Genomic DNA, 22,018 nt, shown 5'->3' with positions numbered 1-22,018 from the left:
TTGAAGGGAACGCTCTATGAATAAATCTCTTTACCCAGGGCTGTGGGCTGTGTGTGTCCAGCTCACAGATGGCGTTTCCACGAGGAGCGTGCAGCCTGGGGTGTCAGCCTGGAGAGGATGGTTCCTTGCTTCAGCCTTAGTGGGCAACCAGACCCCAGCTGCAGCCCGGAAGCTGCCATGGCCATGATGGACACATCACCCACCAGGGCAGTGGGGTGTGGGTCCCAGCTGCCCATAGTGGGCACAGAAGCAGGCAGGGAACTCCAGGAGGGGCAGGGCCTCAGGTTTCAGGCTGCCCCCAACCCTGTTCTGGGACTAATTTGCCTGCAATTTCCCCTGCTCCAGCACTGTGAAAGCTCAGAGGGAGTCCTGAGGTCACAGCAGCCCTCAGCTTCACATTCCAGGGAGCTGAACAATTATTTAAAACAACTTTTTTTTTTAAAAGCATATAAATTGATTTAATGTAAGTTTTACATGACACCGGAGCCTTCATGAGGAAATGTAGACCTGAAGAAACAGTTAAGCCTGTGTGCTTTTACGCTACATTTGATGAAGAGTAGACAGTTGTGGTGATACATAATAGGGCAAAAAAGGTATGATCTACTGGTAATAAGCTGGGGGAAATTTAGCAAGACCTGTGTGTTTAGATTCTTCTCTGTGTCCCTGTGTCTTCAGAAATAAGGATATAACTTTCCTCTGGGTATAGAGAGGGCACCTCTCACATGAGAGTCTTATGACCTGCTTCAGGAAAACGTCAGAAAATACTTTCTAACTTTTTTTTAAAAAATGTAAAAAATGTTTAGGCCAGTCGTGGTTTCTCACACCTGTACTCGCAGCACTTTGGGAGGCTGAGGCAGGCAGATCACTTGAGCTCAGAAGTTTGAGACCAGCTTGGGAAACATGGCAAAACCCCATGTTTTATTTTTTGTCTCTATAAAAAATTTAAAAATTAGCCCAGCATGGTGGCACATGCTGGTAGTCCCAGCTACTTGGGAGGCTGAGGTAGGAGGATTGTCTGAGTCTGGGAGGGTGGAGGTTGCAGTGAGCTGAGATTGTGCCACTTCACTCCAGCCTGAGTGACACAGCAAGACTAAATAAAACAAAACAAAACAAACAAAAAAAGGTGGCTAGAGAGACGGGGTCTCACGGTGTTGCCCAGGCTGGTCTCAAACTCCTGGCCTCAAGAAGTCCTCCTGCCTGGGCCTCCCAAAGTGCTGGGATTACAGGCATGAGCCATCACACCTGGCCTGGACAATTATTTTTAAATTATTTGTTGGCATTTAAAAAACTGAGGGCCACCACATAGAAATCCAGCACTCTCCCTTTCCTGGAAAAAAAATCTAATCATCCAGATATCCCAGGCTTGTACATCTTCTAGGGCTCAGCAGCAGCAGCCCCCTTTAGATGGTAGAGAGTAGGTTGCCCCTGTCCTCACCACCCCCAACTGCCTTACATACACCACAGCCTGGTGTCAGTTACCCTTTAGTGTTACCTCGGGCTATTGCCAGATTTTACTGTAGTTGGGAGGAAAGAGAGTTTTTTTTTTTTTTTTTTAAGAGTCTTGTTCTGTTGCTCAGGCTGGAGTGCACTGGTTGGATCTCAGCTCACTACTGCCTCTGCCTCCCAGGTTCAAGTGATTTCTCCTGCCTCAGCCTCCCGAGTAGCTGGGATTACAGGCATGCGTCACCATGCCTGGCTAATTTTTGTATTTTTGGTAGAAACAGGGTTTTGCCATGTTTGCCAGGCTAGTCTCAAGCTCCTGACCTCAAGTGATCCACCCACCTTGGCCTCCCCCTCCCAAAGTGCTGGGATTACAGGCGTGAGTCACCATGCCCAGCCAGGAAAGAGAGGTATTTCTGGCCTATGTCTATGGAAACTAAGGGGAAGATGGGAAGGCAAAAGATAAATGGATGTTTCAGGAAAAACTGAATTGGGCATGAGTAACTAATTGTTTGTGAAAGTTCCAGGAAGCTTAAACATTCTATGTGTTTAAAATGCACATTACAGCTGGGCAAGGTGGCTCACACCTGTAATCTCAGCACTTTCGGAGGCTGAAGCAGGAGGATCACTTCAGACCAGAAATTTGAGACCAGCCCACTCGTGACTCTTTTTTTTCCCCTTTTTTCTTGTTTCTTACTGGAAAGAATGAAATCCCTCTCTACAAATTTTTTTTTTGAGATGGTGTCTCTGTCACCCAGGCTGGAGTGCAGTGGCATGATCTCGGCTCACTGCAAGCTCTGCCTCCCAGGTTCACGCCATTCTCCTGACTCAGCCTCCCAAGTAGCTTGGACTACAGGTGCCCACCACCACGCCCAGCTAATTTTTTTGTATTTTTAGTAGAGACGGGGTTTCACCGTGTTAGCCAGGATGGTCTCGAACTCCTGACCTCATGATCCACCAGCCTCGGCCTCCCAAAGTGCTGGGATTACAGGTGTGAGCCACCGCACCTGGTCCAAAAAAATTTTTTAAAACAAGCTAGCTGGGCACGGTGGCACATGCATGTAGTCCCAGCCACTCAGGAGGCTGAGGGGGAGGATGGCTTGAGCCGGGAGGTCAAGTCAGCAGTGAGCTATGATCGCGCCGCTGCACTCCAGCCTGGGCAAGGAAACAAGGCCCCGTGTCTTAAAAAACAAAACAAAACCAAACAAAAGAATCACCAAAAACAAACAAACATACAAACAAAAAACCAAAAAACAAAGCATGTTTGCATAACAGCGCAGTTGCCCTGCCTGACCCCACAGGCGTTTCCGTGTGTCCCTGGTCCTGGGCACTGCAGATCTCCCTCCCCAGCAGTGTCCACTCTTCCCTGCCCCGAGGCAGACGTACCAAACGGATGATGTGGCTTCCAACTGGACTCCCTAGAATCCTGGTGCCTCCTGGAGGTGCCTTACAGGAAGATGGGGGCAAGGAGAGGCCCAGAGCCCAGCCTACGCTGCCCAATCCAGGTGCAATTCCATCTGTGCAAAGGCTTTGCTGCTTTTCCTAAGCCCCGGGCTGCATTCTAAGTGCTCTGCAGACACACGTGTCACTGTCTGGCTTTCTTGGACTCTCCACTTGGCATAGTCCTAGCCATTGTTTTATTTCCTACCTTAACAAACACACACACATACAAACTTAAAAACAAAACTAAAAAAATACTATTGTCTGTATTCTGAGCTCAGGAAGAGCTGGCCAACCACAAGTTAGTAGCATTAGCCAGAAACCTATGGGAGGAAGAGTCCAGCAATTCCTGAGGCCCTGGGTTCCCAAACTTCAGTCACCCACTCACCACTGTCATGTTGTCTGCCACATCCTTGTACTACCTGTTGTATTTAACTTTGTTATTTAAATCAACTCAGGCTTAACAATGGCCTTTACCCTAAGGGGGAAAAAAAGGAACATTCATGGCTTTGATAAGCTGATATATTTAGTACATGAAAATAAATACAGAGGCATATTAAGATGAAACAATGTTCACTCAAAAATCTCCCAGTTGCCCTTGTGTTCTCCAGGCTTCACACACAGCCTGGGAAAACTCCTTTAGGGCTTGTAGACTCAGTTGGAAACTAATCCGGAGCAGGAAGCTTGGCTTGAAGGAGAGGGGACCCTCCAGGTTGGCAATCACACCGTTTATTTGCACTTGGCAGCAAGAAAATGGATGATGTGGGAGGTGCCAGGCCCCTAGGTTGGCACTAATTTGGAGTGTGGTTGAGACAGGACTGGAGACGGCATCTTAGAGGTGGCCCCCACATCCGCAATCGGGAGAAAAAGGCAGGAATCGACTAGAGATTGTCAGGATAAAGGGAGGCACTGCCCACCCCTGCTATGTCTGTCTGCCCCCACAGGGGCTTCATACCTGGGGTTCCCTGGGTGATGAATGCCCTCCTACCCTGGCAAGGGGCTATACCTCTTGCCGTGGCCCCATAGGCAACCCTGATGAAAGAGTATCATTTCCAAGGGGGCTTTGGTTTCTGGGTGGCCCCAACTCGTCGTGGGGTAGCTGGCACTGAAATGCTAACTGAGCGAGCCCTGGAAGTCACCAGGGGGCTCCGGAAGGTCACCCCTGATGTGGAAGGCCTGATATCCTGAGGCCCATTTGTGTGGGAGGCACTGGTGGCTGGATGACCAGTGCTGGCGACATTCAGGTGGGTGAGGGAATGGGAAAGTCCCCGCCTCAGGGGGCATGAGGAGTGTAACCCATCCATGGATAACTTCTGGGAGTCTGCCGCCGCCCCCGGCTCTGTCTTGGAGGGACCAGCGGGGTGAATGGCTCGCAGTGGGGCCTCCCTGGGGCGGGGCGAGTGGCTACCCCTGGGGGTAGCTGGTGGCGTCCAGAAGAGAGCACGGAGCTTTGCGGCATCCCCCTTCGCCATCCGCGGGGCCCCGAAGCTGGCGCCCTCAGATCGGGAGCCAAACAGCGACTCATCACAGTAAGACGGGGTGTGGCTGATCAGTCTGGCAAAGGGAAGATAAACGCCATAAGCGGAGGGATGAACAACCCCTCAAAACTTTAACAGCTCTCCCACCCATCCCCAGGCACTGGCAGCAGCAGAGGAGGGTTCCCTGCAGATCCCAGGAGTCCCTGTCTCCCAGTCTGAAACCTACAGCGAGGCCACAGCCTTCTGTGGCACCACTGTCCCCGGTCTCCACTGATTTTACCTTGTGAAACATCCACTGCCCCTGCATCCTGACCCAATTCCCAGGCATGTGCCCCAGGTCTGGACAATTTGCATATTCCATCCTCCTGGCCACATGGATTGGTTCAGGAATGGCCAGATGACCCAAGCCTCTCCAATCAGAATCTGCCTTAGGACCCCTTTGCAGAAAACTACTAGGAAAGAGATGTTTTTCTGCCACCTGACTTTACTTCTTGCTAAGCTGATAGGATGTCAGCCCAAAGCAGTTTGTGGCCATCTCCTTCCTACTGGAGATTGAACGGCATGCAGGGAAAAGTAGCACTAAGGTGGAGACAGACAGTTCTAGCCACAGTTTGAGCCCCTCTTACAGGAGCCCCAAATGCCTTCTCCTGGGAAAGCCAGTTTGAATAAGTTTTCTGTCACTTGCAATCGAGAGTCACAATTAGTATAACCTTAGTCTTTAGAGCCTCCACTTTTTCTCTTTTTTTGTGAGACATGGTCTCACTCTGTCGTTCAAGTGGAGTGTAGTGGCACAATCACAGATCACGGCAGTCTCAAATTCCTGGGCCCAAGGAATCCTCTCACCTCAGCCTCCCTAGTAGCTGGGACTACAGGCACGGTGCCACCAAGCCCAGCTAATTTTTTTTTTTTTTCAGTAGAGATCAGATCTTACTATGTTGCTCAGGCTGGTCTTGAATTCCTGATCTCAAGCAACCCCCTGCCTTAACGTCCCAAAGTGCTAGGATTACAGGAGTGAGCCACTGTGCCCATTTTCTTTTCTTTCTTTTTCTTTTTTTTTTTTTTTTTCTAGAGACAGAGTCTCGCTCAGTCACCCAGGCTGGAGTGCAGCGGTGCGATCTCACCTCACTGCAACCTCTGCCTCCTGGGTTCAAGTGATTCTCCTGCCTCAGCCTCCTGAGTAGTTAGGATTACAGGTGTGTGCCACCACACCTGGCTAATTCTTGTATTTTTAGTAGAGACGGGGTTTCACCATGTTGACCAGGCTGGTCTTGAATTCCTGACCTCGTGATCCACCCACCTCGGCCTCCCAAAGTGCTGGGATTACAGGTAAGAGTCACTGCGCACCTAGCCTTTTTTTTTCTTTTCTTTTTTTTTTTTTAAGAGACAGAGTCTCACTCCGTCACTCAGGCTGGAGTGCAGTGGTGCAGTCATAGCTCACTGTAGGCGCGAACTCCTGAGCTCAAGTAATCCTCTCACTTCAGCCTCCAGAGTAGCTGGGACTACAGGTATGCGCCACCATGCCCTGCTAATATTTTTATTTTTTGTAGAGACAGGGATCTCACTATGTTGCCCAGGGTGGTCTCAAACTCCTGGGCTCAAGCAATCCTCCCACCTCAGCCTCCCAAAGTGCTGGGACTACAGGCCTGAGTCAGCCTGCCTGGCCTATTATTATTATTATTTTTTTAATTCAACAGATATTCATGGCATACCTGCAAGATTCCATGCCCATCGTTTTTGGCCAGGACTGAAAGTGTTTCTATCCCCAAACTGCAAGTCTTTGAAAGGGCAACTTTTGCCAGTTGGTTTAGCTGCTCAAACCACATTGGCTAATGCCTGCATATGTCTGGTGCCAAGGTTTTTGCTCAGTAACTTCTCTACCTCTTATGCAACCCCTCACTTGACACCCTCTTACCTGTTGGCATCCAGAAGAAAATTCCATCCTCCAGGTGAGCAGGGAGTTGGCACCTCCCTTTTCATGGACACCATACTTCCGTTAATGCAGCCTATCTTTACTTCAGTGTTTTCAGCCATGTTGTAGGTATCAGTGTTGTTAATCTCCACCTGACCCTGCCTTGTCTACAGAACTGGCAAAAACTGATTCTTGTTTTTATAATAGGCATCATTCCCATTCTCATTTCATTTCTCTCATCTGAAATATGTCCCTGTGGCTCAGAATGAACCCTAAATTTAGTTGGCCAGTTCTTATGGACTGAATTGTGCCCACCCAAATTTGTATGTTGAAGCCCTAACCCCAAATGTCTCTACACTTGGCCTTAATTATTCAGATTAATTAAAGGTAATTAAGGCTGGCCAGACGCGGTGGCTCACGTCTATAATCCCAGCACTTTGGAAAGCAAGAGGCGGGCGAACCACTTGAGCTCAGGAGTTCGAGACCAGCCTGGCCAACACGGTGAAATCCCGTCTCTACTAAAAATACAAAAATTAGCCGGGTGTGGTGGTGTGCACCTGTAATCCCAGCTACTCAGGAGGCTGAGGCAGGAGAATTCCTTGAACCTGGGAGGCAGAGGCTGCAGTGATCCGAGATGGCGCCACTGTACTCCAGCCTGGGCGACAGAGCCAGACTCTGTCTCAAAAAAAAAAAAAAAAAGGTAACTAAGGCTAAATAACATTATAAGGGTGGGGGATCCTAATCCAATAGAACTGGTGTTCTTATGAGAGGAAGAGACACCGGGGTGTGTGTGTATACAGAAAAGGCCCTTGCATGTAATTGAAGTATTAAAAAAAAAAATGAGAAAAGGCCCTTTGATGACGCTGTGAGAACGTGGCCAACTGCAAGCCAATGAGAGAGGCCTCAGGAGAAACCAAACCTGCCAACACCTTGATCTTGGGCTTCCAGCCTCCAGACTGTGACAAAATAAATATGTGTTGTGGCCAAGTGCAGTGGCTCACGCCTGTAATCCCAGCACTTTGGGAGGCCAAGGTGGGCGGATCACAAGGTCAGGAGTTCGAGATCAGCCTGGCCAACATAGTGAAACCCCATCGCTACTAAAAATGCAAAAATTGCCAGGCGCAGTGGCTCACGCCTGTAATCCCAGCACTTTGGAAGGCCGAGGCAGGTGGATCACCTGGTAGGGAGTTCAAGACCAGCCTGACCAACATGGAGAAACCCCATCTCTACTAAAATAGCCAGTGTAATCCCAGCTACTCGGGAGGGTGAGGCAGGAGAATCGCTTGAACCTGGGAGGCGGAGGTTCCAGTGAGCTGAGATAGCTCCATTGCACTCCAGCCTGGGCAAAACGAGTGAAACTCCGTCTCAAAAAACAAAATGTTAGCCAGGCATGGTGGTGTGTGCCTGTAGTCTTGGGAGGCTGAGGCAGGAGAGTCGCTTGAACTAGGGAAGTGGAGGTTGTGGTGAGCCAAGATCGTGCCACTGCACTCCAGCCTAGGCAACAGAGCGAGACTCCATCTCAANGCCTGGCCAACATAGTGAAACCCCATCGCTACTAAAAATGCAAAAATTGCCAGGCGCAGTGGCTCACGCCTGTAATCCCAGCACTTTGGAAGGCCGAGGCAGGTGGATCACCTGGTAGGGAGTTCAAGACCAGCCTGACCAACATGGAGAAACCCCATCTCTACTAAAAATAGCCAGTGTAATCCCAGCTACTCGGGAGGGTGAGGCAGGAGAATCGCTTGAACCTGGGAGGCGGAGGTTCCAGTGAGCTGAGATAGCTCCATTGCACTCCAGCCTGGGCAAAACGAGTGAAACTCCGTCTCAAAAAACAAAATGTTAGCCAGGCATGGTGGTGTGTGCCTGTAGTCTTGGGAGGCTGAGGCAGGAGAGTCGCTTGAACTAGGGAAGTGGAGGTTTTGGTGAGCCAAGATCGTGCCCCTGCCCCCCAGCCTAGGCAAAAGGGGGAGACCCCCTTTTAAAAAAAAAAAAAAAAAAAAAATTTGTGCTGTTTAAGCCACCTAGTCTGTGGTATTTTGTCACGGTGGCCCTAGCCAACTACTGTGCTAATCTTCTGTGTCTTGTTTCTTTTCTTTTTTTTTTTTTTTTGAGATGAGTCTCGCTCTGTCGCCCAGGCTGGAGTGCAGTGGCGCGATCTTCACTCACCGCGAGCTCCAGCTCCCGGGTTTACGCCATTCTCCTGCCTCAGCCTCCTGAGTAGCTGGGACTACAGGCACCCGCCACCACGCCCAGCTAATTTTTTTGTATTTTCAGTACAGACGGGGTTTCACCGTGTTAGCCAGGATGGTCTCCATCTCCTGACCTCGTGATCCGCCCACCTCAGCCTCCCGAAGTACTGGGATTACAGGTGTGAACCACCACGCCCGGCCATCTTCTGTGTCTTTGTCCAAACCACTGAAAACAATAAACAGGACAGAGTCCTGTGGCTCACCACTAGACACCTCCCTCCAGGCTGATATTAATCTGAAACACTCCAAATAATCTAATTCTAATCTAATTAATTAACAACAATAACAACTTGCATTAGTTCCTATTTTTCTAACTTGTTCATAAAAATGCAGCAAGACCCACTTTCAATTTTTTGTTGTTTTTTTTTTGAGACAGGGTCTCACTCTGTCACTCAGGCTGGAGTGCAGTGGTGTGATCTTGGCTCACTGCAATCTCTGCCTCCTGGGCTCAGGCGATCCTCCTACCTCGGCCTCCCAGGTAGCTGGGAGTACAGGCGCACACCACTACACTTGGCAAAGTTTTGTATTTTTTGTAAAGACACAGTTTCACCACACTGCCCAGGCTGGTCTCAAACTCCTGAGCTCAAGTGATCCTACCTCAACCTCTAAAAGTGCTGGGATTACAGGCATGAGCTACCCCACCCAGCCAAAACCCATTTTCAGAATGACTTCAGAAACACCACATCTATGCCATTTCAAGGATCGATCACATTAATATTAATAACCTTATGCAAATTTCTCTGTGATCTTACGCATCACTTGACACCTCTGGGCCTCAGATGCCCAGTTTGTGATATTTGGGGATAGGGAGTCCACCATCACAACCATCAACACTACCATTTATTGACAGCTTTCTAAGTATTAGGTTACTGTGCGAAGCGCTGCAGACCCCTCTCTCATTTAATCCATCAACAATCCCCCTAGGTAGGAATCATTGGTCCTATTTTCCACACCAGTAAACTGTGGCTCAGAGAGGTCAAGATGCTTGCCCAAGGTCACAGAGTAGGTGAACAACGGCTGTAACTGGAATCCAGGTGGCTGCACTAAGTACAGGATTTGTACCTCCCTACCCCATTACCTGTATTTGTTCTTCTTCCTTGGAGTGAGGGTTGGGGTGCTGCCCCTTGAGGGGGTGGTCTCACAGCTCCCCTTTGCCCCTAAGGCCTTCGATGCCTCCTTGCCCACGTCTCTGGTTCTGTTAGCCTTCTCCACCCAGGGCGGGTCAAAGTCTGGTGGGGTAGGCCGGGTGCTTGCTGGGCTGCCAAACAGAGTTTCATCCACATACGACGTTCTGGCCTTGACCCGGTAGCCACCCCGGCAGCGGTGCTGAAGGCGGAGGGTCTGCATCCCACGGACAGCGAGCCCCACAGGGTTCTTCATGCCGCCTGTGGTCCCTGGTGACAGCAGGTGTGCTCTGCCGGCCAGGCCCTGCTTCCGAGGCTCCCTGTGAGAGGTCAGAGTACCACCCCTGAGCCACAGCAGTGCTAATGGAGGAAGACCGGTAGTCTCTGAAGTTCTCATCCCAAGGGTTTAGTTCTCTCTCAACCAGTATCTCAAAGGGGAGCTGTCAACTTCAGGAGGCATTTTGGAAATTTTTTTGGCTTTTTTTTAGTTGTCAAAATGGTAGAGAAAGGGGTGCTACTGGCAATTATTTATAGAATGACTGGGGGGGTGAAGGAGAGATGACACCTGTGCCCACTTAGGCACCAACCAGAAAACGCACTATGGTGGTAGGGGAGGCAGGCACTTTTCTATATCCTGTGTGTACTGATGGGTGCAGGGGCAATGACAGCCAGCGTGGATCCCATGCCTACCTCCTGCAAAGAGCTTTACAAGCATTGTTTCATTTAATCCTCTCAACAGCACTGTGAAGTAGCTTCGAATTTGTCCATTTTACGGATCACAAAACTGAGGTGAAGTCACATGTGTAGGTCACACCTATAAAGCTAAAACGGTGCAAGTGAAATCTGAGTCCAGAGCTTGTGTACTTGGCTACACTGCTATCGGGAGATCACCGCCGCCCCCACTGCCCCACATTCTGCGACTCCCAAATCAATGACCCGATTAAAAAATGCCTGAGATCCCTGCATTTTTGAGCTGTTCTCCTACCTGAGCATCTTGGTTCGTAGTCATCGGGGTCCTCAGGGACCCCTCCCCTCGTCTTCTTCCCACCAGGTCTGGACCCCTCGGCGAGGGCGCTGGGGAGCGAGGTGCATCCGGGATCCGCGTCAATCTGCAGCCCGGAATGCCCGGGGCGCCGGACCGCCGGCAGCCCAGGCCGTGCGGGGGCACCGCGCGCGGACCACCTCACCCGAGGAGCCGGCACAGGCGACGTGTGAGCGGCGCGCGCATCCAGAAAACCAGAACCCAGCACCTAGCACCCAGCAAACAGGGAGCAGCCAGCAGCACTGCGGACGCGGCCCGGACCATTCGCGCCAGGGGATGGGGGAGTCCGCCCAGGGGCGGGCGCCACGCCCCTGCCGCCCAGGAGGTACCTAAACACCGCGAGGGGCCTCTGGTGCCACTCACTCAGCGGCTGGTGTACTAGGCCGTCCAGGGCCGCAGGCACTGGCGAAAGTGCAGCCGAGGTCACGTGGCCATCGCGCCTCCCCCTCCTAAGCAGTTGGTGCGCGCAGCAGGCCACGCCCCCTTTTGCGTTCCCAGCCCGAGGCCCGAATGGCGGCAGGCAAGCGCCCGGCGGCCGGCCCTAGGTCGAGAGCTGCCATGGCCCAGTGGAAGAAGAAGAAGGGGCTCCGTAAGCGCCAAGGCACGGCCTCCCAGGTCCGCGGCAGCGACTCGGAGGACGGCGAGTTTGAGATCCAGGCGGAAGATGACGCCCGGGGCCGGAAGGTAGGCGCGTGGGGCTGGGACGCATTTTGGGGTCCGAGACCCGGCTCCCGGCAGCGCTCCGAGGCCTCAGTTTCCCCAGCTGGGGAGTGGGCTCCGCAGAGAGTGAGGAGGGAGGCTGCTGGCCCCAGGACCGGTCTTGGGACCGCCGGCCTCAGCACGTGTCTCGGGGCTTGTCAGGCTCAGGGTCCCGCGGCTGGAGCCTTGGGATCCCGGGGCTGGAGCCTGCGGGCCTTCCTGCCGGGTTTTGGTCGCGCGTCTCTCATTGGCTGCCTCCTGCTCATGGGGCGGATCCTGGTTGCCTTTCGCCCAATGAAAAGTGCCGGTGCAGAAAATCTGACTTTTGAGAGTTTGGAGCGTTCTTGGGAGGTTGAGTTAAGGGGAGGCCGGACTGCGTGGCTTGAGACAGTGACGCCCCCAAACCTCTGGGAAACCAATTTAAAAATTAGCATGAGCCCGGCCAGTTTGTGTTTGTTGACCATTTACTATGTGCCAGGCTCCATACTAAGAGCTGTACCAGCCTTATTATGTAACCCTCACACCAACGCTGTGCTAACACCACCGGCAACTGTCATCTTCATTTTTCCACAGGAGGAAATTGAGGCCTAGAGGGTTAAGAAATAGTCAAAGGCCTGGTGTAGTGGCTACACGCCTGTAAACCCAGCACTTAGGGAGGCTGAGGTGGGAGGATTGCTTGAGGTCAGGAGTTCACGATCAGCCTGGGCAACATAGGGAGGCCCCCGACTCTACAAAAAAATTAAAATTAAAAAATTAGGATGGCCGCGGTGGCTCAAGCCTGTAATGCCAGCACTTTAGGAGGCTGAGGTGGGGAGTGCAAGACCAGCCTGGCCAACATGATGAAACCCTGTCTCTACTAAAAATACAAAAATAGCTAGTTGTAGTGGCACGCGCCTGTAATCCCAGCTACTTGGGAGGCTGAGGCAGGAGAATCGCTTGAAACTGGGAGGCAGAGGTTGCAGTGAGCCAATATGGCACCACTGCACTCCAGCCTGGGTGACAGAGCAAGACTCTGTCTCAAAAAAAAAAAAAAAAAAAAAAAAAAGCCTGGCGTGGTGGCGCCTGCCTGTGGTCCCAGCTCCTAGAGAGGCTGACATGGGAGGATCACTTGAACCTGGGAAGCGGAGACTACACTGAGCAGTGGCTACACAATTGCACTCCATCATGAGCAACAGAGCAAGACTCTGTCTCAAAAAAAAAAAAAAAAAAAAAAAAGGAGATCCCAGCTTTACAAAAAAAAGAGAAAAAGAAACTTGACCAAGACCCTACAGCTTGTGAGTACAAGAGCCAGGAGATTCAAACTTGGGACTGTCTGATTCCAAGGCCTGTGCCCTTTCCATTACTGAATGCTACATGTATGCACATGAGGGGACAGGTGTGAGCACCAATGGGGCAGAAAGGTTTTGCCCATTATTTCCCACAGTCCTGTTCCCAGCAGGTGCCTGGCACCAAGTAGGCTCAGGGCAAGGAGATGAGTAAATGGGTATTTATATGAAGAGAAAGGATCATACCCCAAGGCAGGAACTGGAGGAGACCTCATCCCACCGTCTCCCTCCCCTTCTAGCCTAGCCAGCTCCTGGCACACAGTAGGTGCTCAACAAATGTAGAGAAACTACTAAAGGTAATGAACAGCACAGGTGGGCAGAGGTAGTGAGTACCAAAGAAGAGGAGTCTATGTGTAGTTCAGACCAAGGGCTTTCTCACAGCACCGCCCTGTGTTCAAATTTGGCCCAACCTTGCACTGGCTGTGGGACATTGGAGAGGTTGCTTAACTTCTCTGTAACTGTTTCCACATCTGTAGAAGGCAAGTAAATGATTATATATGTTTCAAAGATTGTTGGCCAGGTGCCATGGCTCGTGCCTGTAATCCCAGCACTTTGGGAGTCGGAGGAGTGAGGATCACTTGATGTCAGGAGTTCAAGACCAGTCTGGGCAACATGGTGAGACTCTGCATCTACAGAAAAATACAAAAATTAGCTGGGCATGGTGCTGTGTGCCTGTATTCTCAGCTACTTGGGAGACTGAGGTAGGAGGATCACCTGAGCTAGGTGAGCTGTGATTGCCCCACTGCACTCCAGCCTGGGTAACAGAGTGAAACTCTGTCTCAAAAAAAAAAAAAAAAAAATGTTGAAAAGACTAAAGGAGGCTGGGCGTGGTGGCTCATGCCTGTAATCTGAGCACTTTGGGATACCAACGTGAGCGGATCACTTGAGGTCAGGAGTTTGAGACTAGCCTTGCCAACATGGTGAAACCCCGTCTCTACTAAAAATACAAAAATTAGCCAGGCCTGGTGGCGCATGCCTGTAGTCCACGTGTCTGTAGTCCCAGCTAGTTGGGAGGCTGAGACAGGAGAATTGCTTGAACCTAGGAGGTGGAGGCTGCAGTGAGCCAAGATCCTGCCACTGCACTCCAGCCTGGGTGATTGAATGAGATTGTCTCAAAAAAAAAAAAAAAAAAAAGACTGAAGGACATGCTGTTCATACATGCTGTTCAGTAGCTATTGCAGGTGCCTATGTGTCCCAGGCACCTTGTTTTCATGTGCTTAGAGCAGGGGTTGACCGACCTATCAAGGACCAGATGGTAAATCTTTTTTTTAGGTTTTATTGGGCCATATAAGATTACTGTCTTTTTTGTTTGATTTCTTTTTCCTTTCCTGCAACTCCTTAAAATGTAAAAACCGTTCTAAACTTGCAGACCGTTCAAGACAGACCATGGCTCTGCCCTAGAGGATTGTAGTCAACTTTAGAGGGTCACAGTGAAAAGAACACAGTCTCTGAAGCCAGGGTTCACATCCCTTACCCACTACCTGCTGGCTGTGTGACCTTGGGCACATCACTTTATCTCTGTGCCTCAGTTTCCTTCTCTGTAAAATGGACAGAACAATAGTACCCACTTCAGATTGTTGTGAGGATTAAGTGGGTTAATTTGTATGAATTCTCAGAGCAGCACCTAGCTTACAGTATATGGCCTTGTAAGTTTCAGCCACTCTTATGAATTGCTGTTCCTTAAATGCTTTTTTTTAAAAAAATTTTTTTGGTAAGGATGGGGTTTCGCCATGTTGCCCAGGCTAGTGTCGAAACTCCTGGGCTCAAATAAATGATCCACCCACCTCAGCCTCCCAGTGCTGGGATTACAGGTGTGAGCCACTGCGCCTGGCCATCAATGTTATTTTAAGAGAAAGGGGCAGCCCTGGAGTCCAAGAAGGTTCCCCAGAAGAGGTGTCTGTATTGGATTTAGCTGTGCCAGGAAAAGTGGGTCCTGGGTGAGCAGAAAGGAGGCCAGGCACAAGACAGACCAGAGATCAGAAAGGAGATTGGTTGGCGGCTGGTGGGGTGGGGGTAGGGGGCGGGAGAGCTTGGAAAAGTCTAGTACTTCACACATAGTAGGCATTTCGATTGGCTCTTTAAAGTATTTAGGGGCTGGGTGTGGTGGTTCATGCCTGTAATCCCAACACTTTGGAAGGCCATGAAGGGAGGAATGCTTGAAGCCAGGAATTCAAGACTAGCCTGGGCAATGTAGTAAGACCTCATCTCCACCAAAAAAAAAAAAAAAAAAATTAGCCAGGTGTGGTAGTATACGCCTATAGTCCCAGCTACTCAGAAGTCTAAGGTGGGAGAATCACTTGAGCCTAGGAGTTCAAGGCTGCAGTGAGCCATTACTGCACCACTGTACTCCAGCCTGGGTGACAGAGTGACACCCTGTCTCTTAAAAAAAAAAATGGTTTTCTTTTTTTTTTTTTTTTGAGACAGGGTTTCTCTCTATCACCCAGGCTGGAGTGCAGTGGTGAGATCATGCCTCACTGCAGCCTCCATCTCGTGGGCTCAAGTGAGCCTCTTGCATCAGCCTCCTGAGTATCTGGGACTACAGGTGCAAGTGACCATACCTGGCTAATTTTTATTTTTATTATTATTATTGTTATTTTGACACAGAGTCTTGCTGTGTTGACCAGGCTGGAGTGCAGTGGCGTGATCTCGGCTCACTGTAAACTCTACCTCCCGGGTTCAAGTGATCCTCCCACGTCATCCTGCTGAGTGGCTGGGATTACAGGCACATACCACCATGGCTGTCTAATTTTTGTACTTTAGTAGATGGGGTTTCACCATGTTGGCCTGGCTGGTCTTGAACTCCTGACCTCAGGTGATCTGCCCATCTTGACCTCCCAGTGTTGGGATTACAGGCATGAGCCACTGCGCCAGCCAGGTATTTAATTTTGAGGGCTTTGATGGTGGTGATGATGATAGTGATAATACCACCACGTTTCTAAGCACCTTTCTAAGTTTGACACTCACCCACATATATGATCTTCACAGCACCCTGGGAGGCCTTTGCTTGTTGTCCCCATTCTGCAGCTGTGGAAGCACAGGCTCAGGGAGATTAAGTCCCTTCCCTCAGGTCTCACAGCTGGTAAGTGACAGGATTGGGATTCAAACCGAGACAGTCTATCTGCAGACCCCACTCCAGACTTCTGTCCTGTCCTGGCCCAGCCAAAGGAGAATTTACTAGCAAAAAAGTGACATGATCTGGCGGAAGCATCATTGGCTTGAATCGGGGAGAGAGGGCAACAGCACAGCCCCCTTTCCTGCCCCCTGTGGTCCCACTGTGCCTGGAATGACACTCCCTCTCTGTTCTTCCCTCCCAGCTGGGACCCGGCAGATCCCTGCCCACCTTTCCCACCTCGGAATGCACCTCAGATGTGGAGCCGGACACCCGGGAGATGGTGCGTACCCAGAACAAGAAAAAGAAGAAATCTGGAGGCTTCCAGTCCATGGGTGGGTGCACGTTTGGCATCGGGGACTTTGCGGGAGCGGCAGCTGGGGATCGACCCCACCTCTGCACTCCATCACTGATGTCCACTCTGGGCCCAGCACTGTGGTTGGGTAGACTAGGGTAGCAGATCTGGTCTCCCAGTCATTCAGGGCCTTCTAGCGGGGCAGTGGGCCTGACATAGGAGAGGGCAATTAGAACAGGCCTTGGGAAAGGCGATATAGATGCAGGAACAGGCAAAGACAGTCGGGGACTTACTGCATGCAGAGGGGCATTTCAGAAGGAGGAAAAGGATGGAATAGGTTGGTGGTGTGGGGACACCTGGCTGGCCGGAATTAAAGCCTGACTGTTACTCTTTACAAATCAGTAGCAGCTAGACCGAGGATTTAACTATCAAGATGAGTGTCGGGTACGGTGGCTCATGCCTGTAATCTTAGCGTTTGGGGAGGCAGAGGTGGGATCACTTGAGGCCAGGAGTTCAAGTCCAGCGTGAGCAACAAAGCGAGCTCCCATCCAGGCCCTCACCCTCTTGTCCCTTGCCACCACCTGGGTGATTCTGAATTTCGTTCCAGACATCCTCATTGTGTTCGCACACACTTCTGAGAGGCGCAGGACCTTACCACCCTAAAACAAAGGCACAGCTTCTCAGTGTCATCTAAGACCCCATTAGCATTCAGAGATCCCTGCTGTCTCGTGACATCCAGAGTGGGTTCACATCAGAAAAGCAAATAAGGTTCAGGTGCCCCAGTCACATCTGTCTCCTAAGTCTCATTTCACCTTTCAGTTTCTGCTTTATTGCTTTTTTTCTTGTTGTTTGTTGTTGATGAAGCTGTCGTTTGTCCTGTAAAGTTCTCTGGGGTTGGTGCTGCGGGGACTCCCTCGGCCCCCTGACGGTTCCGTGTCTCTCCCAGGCCTAAGCTACCCGGTGTTCAAAGGCATCATGAAGAAGGGGTACAAGGTGCCGACGCCCATCCAGAGGAAGGTGAGGGGTGGGGCGATCGACGGGTAAGGGCCAGGGAGGAGTGACATGGCCCTCTTGTCTGGCCCCTTGACAGCCACCCCTTGTCCCAGCTGTCACATCTCTTGCCCCCTTTACTCTGCTGAAGCCCCAGCTAGCGTGCCCACTTCCTCGGTGGAGAAAGTTGGGCCGAGCTGAGCAGAGACTCTGGGCCTTTCTGCCAGTTGAGCCTCCCAGAGGCTTCTCATAGCTAAGCCTCAGCTCAGGCAGCTCACAGCCACCTATTATCATCCAGGGATTATGATTCTTGTTCTCAGATGCTTCACCCAGTGGGAGCCATCTCTCTGGGGTGCTGAGGAGGACTGGACGGGAGGTAGAGTCTGCTCCACCTGAAGAAGGGTGTTCCAGCAATGGAAAGAGTTGGGGTAGTGAGCCGCTTATCCTTGGAGGCGTGCTAACAGGCTTTTGAAAGAATGAGCAAGAATAGGCTTAGGGCTGGGTGACAGGTGCCTGCCCATTCACTGAGATCTGTAGCACGCCCACTCCTCAGGACCTTGAAGCTCTGGATCATGTGGTGTTTGGGAGGAGCTGACCCTGACCTTCCCTGCTTGTGCCCCTCCAGACCATCCCAGTGATCTTGGATGGCAAGGACGTGGTGGCCATGGCCCGGACGGGCAGTGGCAAGACGGCCTGCTTCCTCCTCCCCATGTTCGAGCGGCTCAAGACCCACAGTGCCCAGACTGGGGCCCGTGCCCTCATCCTCTCGCCCACCCGAGAGCTGGCCCTGCAGACCCTGAAGTTCACTAAGGAGGTGTGTGTGGGCTTAGGGAGAGGTGGGAGGCGAGGGCTGACTTGGGACCGGGCACAGAGGCCACAAGTATGCTGTCATCTCACCCCTGCCCTCTCTCAATCACTTTCTCTTCTCAGCTAGGCAAGTTCACTGGCCTCAAGACTGCCCTGATCCTGGGTGGAGACAGGTAAGGTCCCTGCACCCCATGCCAGGGTCACCACCATGCAGGCACATCTCTGTGTCTTCAGGACATTAGTTTGATTTAGCTCTGTTGCTTATTAATAATGGCAGCTTCTGTGCTCATTCAAAAAAACCAACAGACTGGGCCCAGTGGCAAATGCCTGTAATCCCAGCACTCTGGGAGGCTGAGGCAGGCAGATCCCCTGAGGTCAGGAGTTCGAGACCAGCCTGACCAACATAGTGGAACCCTGTCTGTACTAAAAATACAAAAACTAGCTGGGTGTGGTGGTGCATGCCTGTAATCCCAGCTACAGTGGAGACTGAGAAAGGAGAATCACTTGAAGCCGGGAGGTAGAGGCTGCAGTGAGCCGCGCTGGCACTACTGCACTCCACCCTGGGTGACGGAGCGAGACTCCGTCTCAAAAGAAAAAGAAAAAACAAAACAAAAACCCAGTAAGGCTGGTCCCGTGGTAGCAGGTTATCAGAACTTACCAACATTACTATCATTAAAGTTGGTGTACAACCCCTCACTGCTAAATTTGACTGGCTTAAGAAAAAAAACCAACTAAGGAAATCCTGCAATAAAATATTAAAATAAATTGTCCACAGAAGCACTGCCACTCAGAAGTTCTGGTGCTCCTGAAATAGAGTCGCCAGCTCACCGAATAGACAGGTGTATCTATTTTCATATGCCTAATTGTGGGCTTGGTTTTTGTTTTTGTTTTTTGTTTGTTTATTTTGAGACAGGGTCTCGCTCTGTCACCCTGGCTGCAGTGCAGTGGCGCACTCACAGCTCACAGCAGCCTCAGCCTCCTGGGCTCAAGTGATCCTCCCACGTCAGCCTCCCCAGTAGCTGGCACTACAGGTGTGCACCACCACGCCCAGCTAATGTTTATATTTTTTGTAGAGATGAGGTCTCGCCGTGTTGCTTAGGCTGGTCTTGAATTCCTGGGCTCAAGCGATCTGCTGCTTTGGCCTCCCAAAGTGTTAGGATTACAGGCATAAGCCACCATGCCTGGCTGTGGGCTGTTTGGAAGCAGAAAGCACAGGAATTGAGAGATATTTGTAATAGCTCAGATTCGTAAGCTGTATTATCGTCTGATGTGCATGTACCACCCTTCCTAGGTAGTAGGTGCCACACCTGTTTTACAGATGAGCAAAATGAGGAAGTGACAGGTTAGAGCCAGGCAGTGATTCCATAGTGGAGCTGGGATCAGAATGCAGTCTCCTGCCTCATTCCATGCCTTATCCCACAGTTTCTCCCTTAAAGAGCAGCCCCTTTAAGGGAGAAAGTTTAAGGATGCTGCTATTAACACTCTTGATTCTCAGAGAGTTTGCTTTTCAGTGCTTTTGTCTCCATTGTCATTTATTCTTTCTAAAGTTTGTGATTGTCAGAAAGGCCTCCCTGGGCTAGTCCTGGCCCAGGACTACCCTGGCTCCTACAGGTATCCCAAGGGTGCTTCAGAGGAGGACTAAAAGTAGGGATGTGTGCCCAAAGGGTTTAAGGACGAGAGCTGACAGAGATCCGGGGAACCTGAGTTATAGTTGGAGCTGGTAGTTCCAGGGTTAGTTGCTGGGGGCGCTGTGGGTAGAAGGCAGCTTTGTTGCTATCTGGACCAACAGAAGGAGTGAATTGAGGTCTGTAGTTGAGCCCATCTCTTCGGGGGAACTCTGTTATAACCGTTCTTTTGAATATTTCAGCTTGTATCTCTTGTCAGGGCAATGCCTTTGCTTCATACCTCAGCACTGGCCTTTCCTCAGTTCCAAGGCTCGAGTCTGTGTTCCTGGGGTTGGGGTGTGCAGCCTCACCTGGACATTTGGTTATGGGAAGGGAAACCGGAGACCTGTTCTATCAAGCTAAAACCCTTCTCTCCTCTCTAGAATGGAAGACCAGTTTGCAGCCCTGCACGAAAATCCCGACATGTGAGTTTGTGGATTGGGGATGACTCCCTGAGGTCCCTTCCCAGTGGTGGGGGTGTAAGAGAACTATGGTGGTGGCCCTGGCCCTGGGGTCACCTGGCCTGTGCACCGTCTTCCAGAATTATTGCCACGCCCGGACGGTTGGTGCATGTGGCTGTGGAAATGAACCTGAAGCTGCAGAGTGTGGAATACGTGGTGTTCGATGAAGCCGACCGGTAAGGCTGCAGGTCAGCCCTGAGCACTTGTGTCTGAACTGGGAAAGCAGAGGCAGAGAGGTCAACCAGAGGAAGGCTCTGCTGGGAGAGACCCGTGTGGCCAAGATCGAAGCAGTGTCTCCCCAGATGTGGGCTGCAGACCTCCTCATAAGTGGTGCTGGAGCTCGTCTGTGGGGCTCTCTGACCAATATTTATAATTTTCATTTCAGGACTATTGAAATGAATAATAGGACATCTAACATGGGATTTATTTATTTATTTATTTATTTTTGAGATGGAGTTTCGCTCTGTCACGCAGGCTGGAGTGCAATGGCACAATCTTGGCTCATTGCAACCTCCGCCTCCCAGGTTCAAGTGATTCTCCTGCCTCAGCCTCTTGTGTAGCTGGGGTTACAAGCATACGCCACCACGCCCGGCTAATTTTGTGTTTATAGTAGAGATGGGGTTTCACTATGTTGGCCAGGCTGGTCTTGAACTCCTGACCTCAGGTGATCCACCCGCCTCGGCCTCCCAAAGTACTGGGATTACAGGCACGAACCACAGTGCCCGGCCCCTAACATGGGATTTCAGTGATATTTTTTTAAAAGCACAAAGTTGAGAGCATGGACTCAGGAGCCAGACAGGAGTGGGATCCAGTCCTAGCTCTGCAACTTCAGCTCTGAATTTGGGCAAATCACTGGGCATCTCTGGGCCTTGGCTGCTTCAACTGCAAAATGGGGATAAAGTAGCATGTACCTCCCAGGGGTGCTGTGAGGACCTGAAGACTTGATACTTGTAAAGTACTTAGAACCCTCCCTGGTAGAGTTGGGGAGGGGGAGGTGGAGGAAGGGGGGAGGGACTGCTATCATTGATTGATTGATGGTGACAGGGTCTTGCTCTGTTGGCTAGTCTGGTGTGATGATGGCTCACTGCAGCCTCGACCTCCCAGGCTCAAGGGATCCACCCACCTTAGCCTAACCTGAGTAGCTGGGAGTATAGGCATGCGCCACCATGCTCAGCTAATTGTTTTTTTGTTTGTTTGTTTGTTTTTTGAGATGGAGTCTTGCTCTGTCACCCAGGCTGGAGTTCAGTGGTGTGATGTCGGCCCACTGCAAGCTCTGCCTCTCGGGTTCATGCCATTCTCCTGCCTCAGCCTCCCGAGTAGCTGGGACTACGGGCGCCTGTCACCACGCCTGGCTAATTTTTTTTGTATTTTTATTACAGACGGGATTTCACCATGTTAGCCAGGATGGTCTCGATCTCCTGACCTCAGGTGATCTACCTGCTTCAGCCTCCCAGAGTGCTGGGATTACAGGCGTGAGCCACCGTGCCCGGCCCCAGCTAATTTTTTATTTTTTGTAGAGATGGGGTCTTGCCTAGGGTGTTCTCAAACTCTTGCTACCTTGGCCTCTCAAAGTGCTGGGATTACAGGCGTGACCCCCTGCAGCCAGCCTGGGCTGCTGTTGATTATTTCAGCATGAGTTTGTAAGCACATAACCGAGACAGATTCCAGATTTCAAGGTTATTGTTGATTAGGATGAAGTCACGCGATAAAGTGTGAGTGGGCTGAGTTAGAGAGAAGAGCCCTGGGACACCGCAGAAGTTGTGGGGACAAGGATGGCTGAGGTTGGAACTCCAGGGAGTGGAGGCCCCCTCTGACCCGGTCTTGCCCTCTACCCTTCCAGGCTTTTTGAAATGGGCTTTGCAGAGCAGCTGCAGGAGATCATCGCCCGCCTCCCCGGGGGCCACCAGACGGTGTTATTCTCCGCCACGCTGCCCAAACTGCTGGTGGAATTTGCCCGGGCTGGTGCGTGAGCTGGGGTGGAGGTGG

The 22,018-nt window shown here is 51.1% G+C and overlaps 2 protein-coding genes across 8 annotated transcripts in view; one reads left to right on the top strand and one right to left on the bottom strand.

Annotated features, from left to right (window-relative positions):
* Positions 1–3,388: 3,388 nt before the first annotated feature.
* RITA1 (RBPJ interacting and tubulin associated 1) lies at positions 3,389–11,115 on the bottom strand. Of its 3 annotated transcripts, none has more exons than XM_017847319.1 (4): positions 10,626–11,115; positions 10,331–10,462; positions 9,595–9,960; positions 3,389–4,434 (listed from the first exon to the last, which is right to left on the bottom strand). In XM_017847319.1, exons 3-4 carry the CDS (start codon positions 9,894–9,896, stop codon positions 3,927–3,929), a joined length of 810 nt encoding a protein of 269 aa, XP_017702808.1. In that variant the 5' UTR covers positions 9,897–9,960; positions 10,331–10,462; positions 10,626–11,115; the 3' UTR covers positions 3,389–3,926. The 3 variants fall into 3 exon arrangements, with proteins under 3 accessions (XP_017702808.1, XP_017702809.1, XP_017702807.1); XM_017847320.1 differs by having other exon boundaries at positions 10,331–10,454; positions 10,626–10,926; XM_017847318.1 differs by lacking the exon at positions 10,331–10,462.
* A 40-nt stretch (positions 11,116–11,155) lies between these two features.
* DDX54 (DEAD-box helicase 54) overlaps positions 11,156–22,018 on the top strand; it is a 28,530-nt gene continuing 17,667 nt past the window's right edge. For 3 of the 5 annotated variants that reach the window (XM_017847312.1, XM_017847311.1, XM_017847313.1), the window contains exons 1-8: positions 11,156–11,366; positions 16,021–16,150; positions 17,057–17,127; positions 17,726–17,914; positions 18,031–18,080; positions 19,955–19,996; positions 20,113–20,208; positions 21,873–21,994. In XM_017847312.1, coding sequence (XP_017702801.1) covers positions 11,193–11,366; positions 16,021–16,150; positions 17,057–17,127; positions 17,726–17,914; positions 18,031–18,080; positions 19,955–19,996; positions 20,113–20,208; positions 21,873–21,994 — 874 coding nt within the window. In that variant the 5' untranslated portion in view covers positions 11,156–11,192. The remainder of the gene's footprint in view (positions 11,367–16,020; positions 16,151–17,056; positions 17,128–17,725; positions 17,915–18,030; positions 18,081–19,954; positions 19,997–20,112; positions 20,209–21,872; positions 21,995–22,018) is intronic. The other 2 variants (XM_017847314.1, XM_017847316.1) reach the window with 2 other exon arrangements.

This window comes from Rhinopithecus bieti, unplaced genomic scaffold (genome assembly GCF_001698545.2).
Source record: "Rhinopithecus bieti isolate Rb0 unplaced genomic scaffold, ASM169854v2 scaffold_26532, whole genome shotgun sequence".
In the NCBI taxonomy this organism is placed as follows: Eukaryota; Metazoa; Chordata; class Mammalia; order Primates; family Cercopithecidae; genus Rhinopithecus; species Rhinopithecus bieti.
The sequence above is the reverse complement of the archived record's forward strand: the minus strand, read 5'-3'. Positions and strand labels throughout refer to the sequence as shown.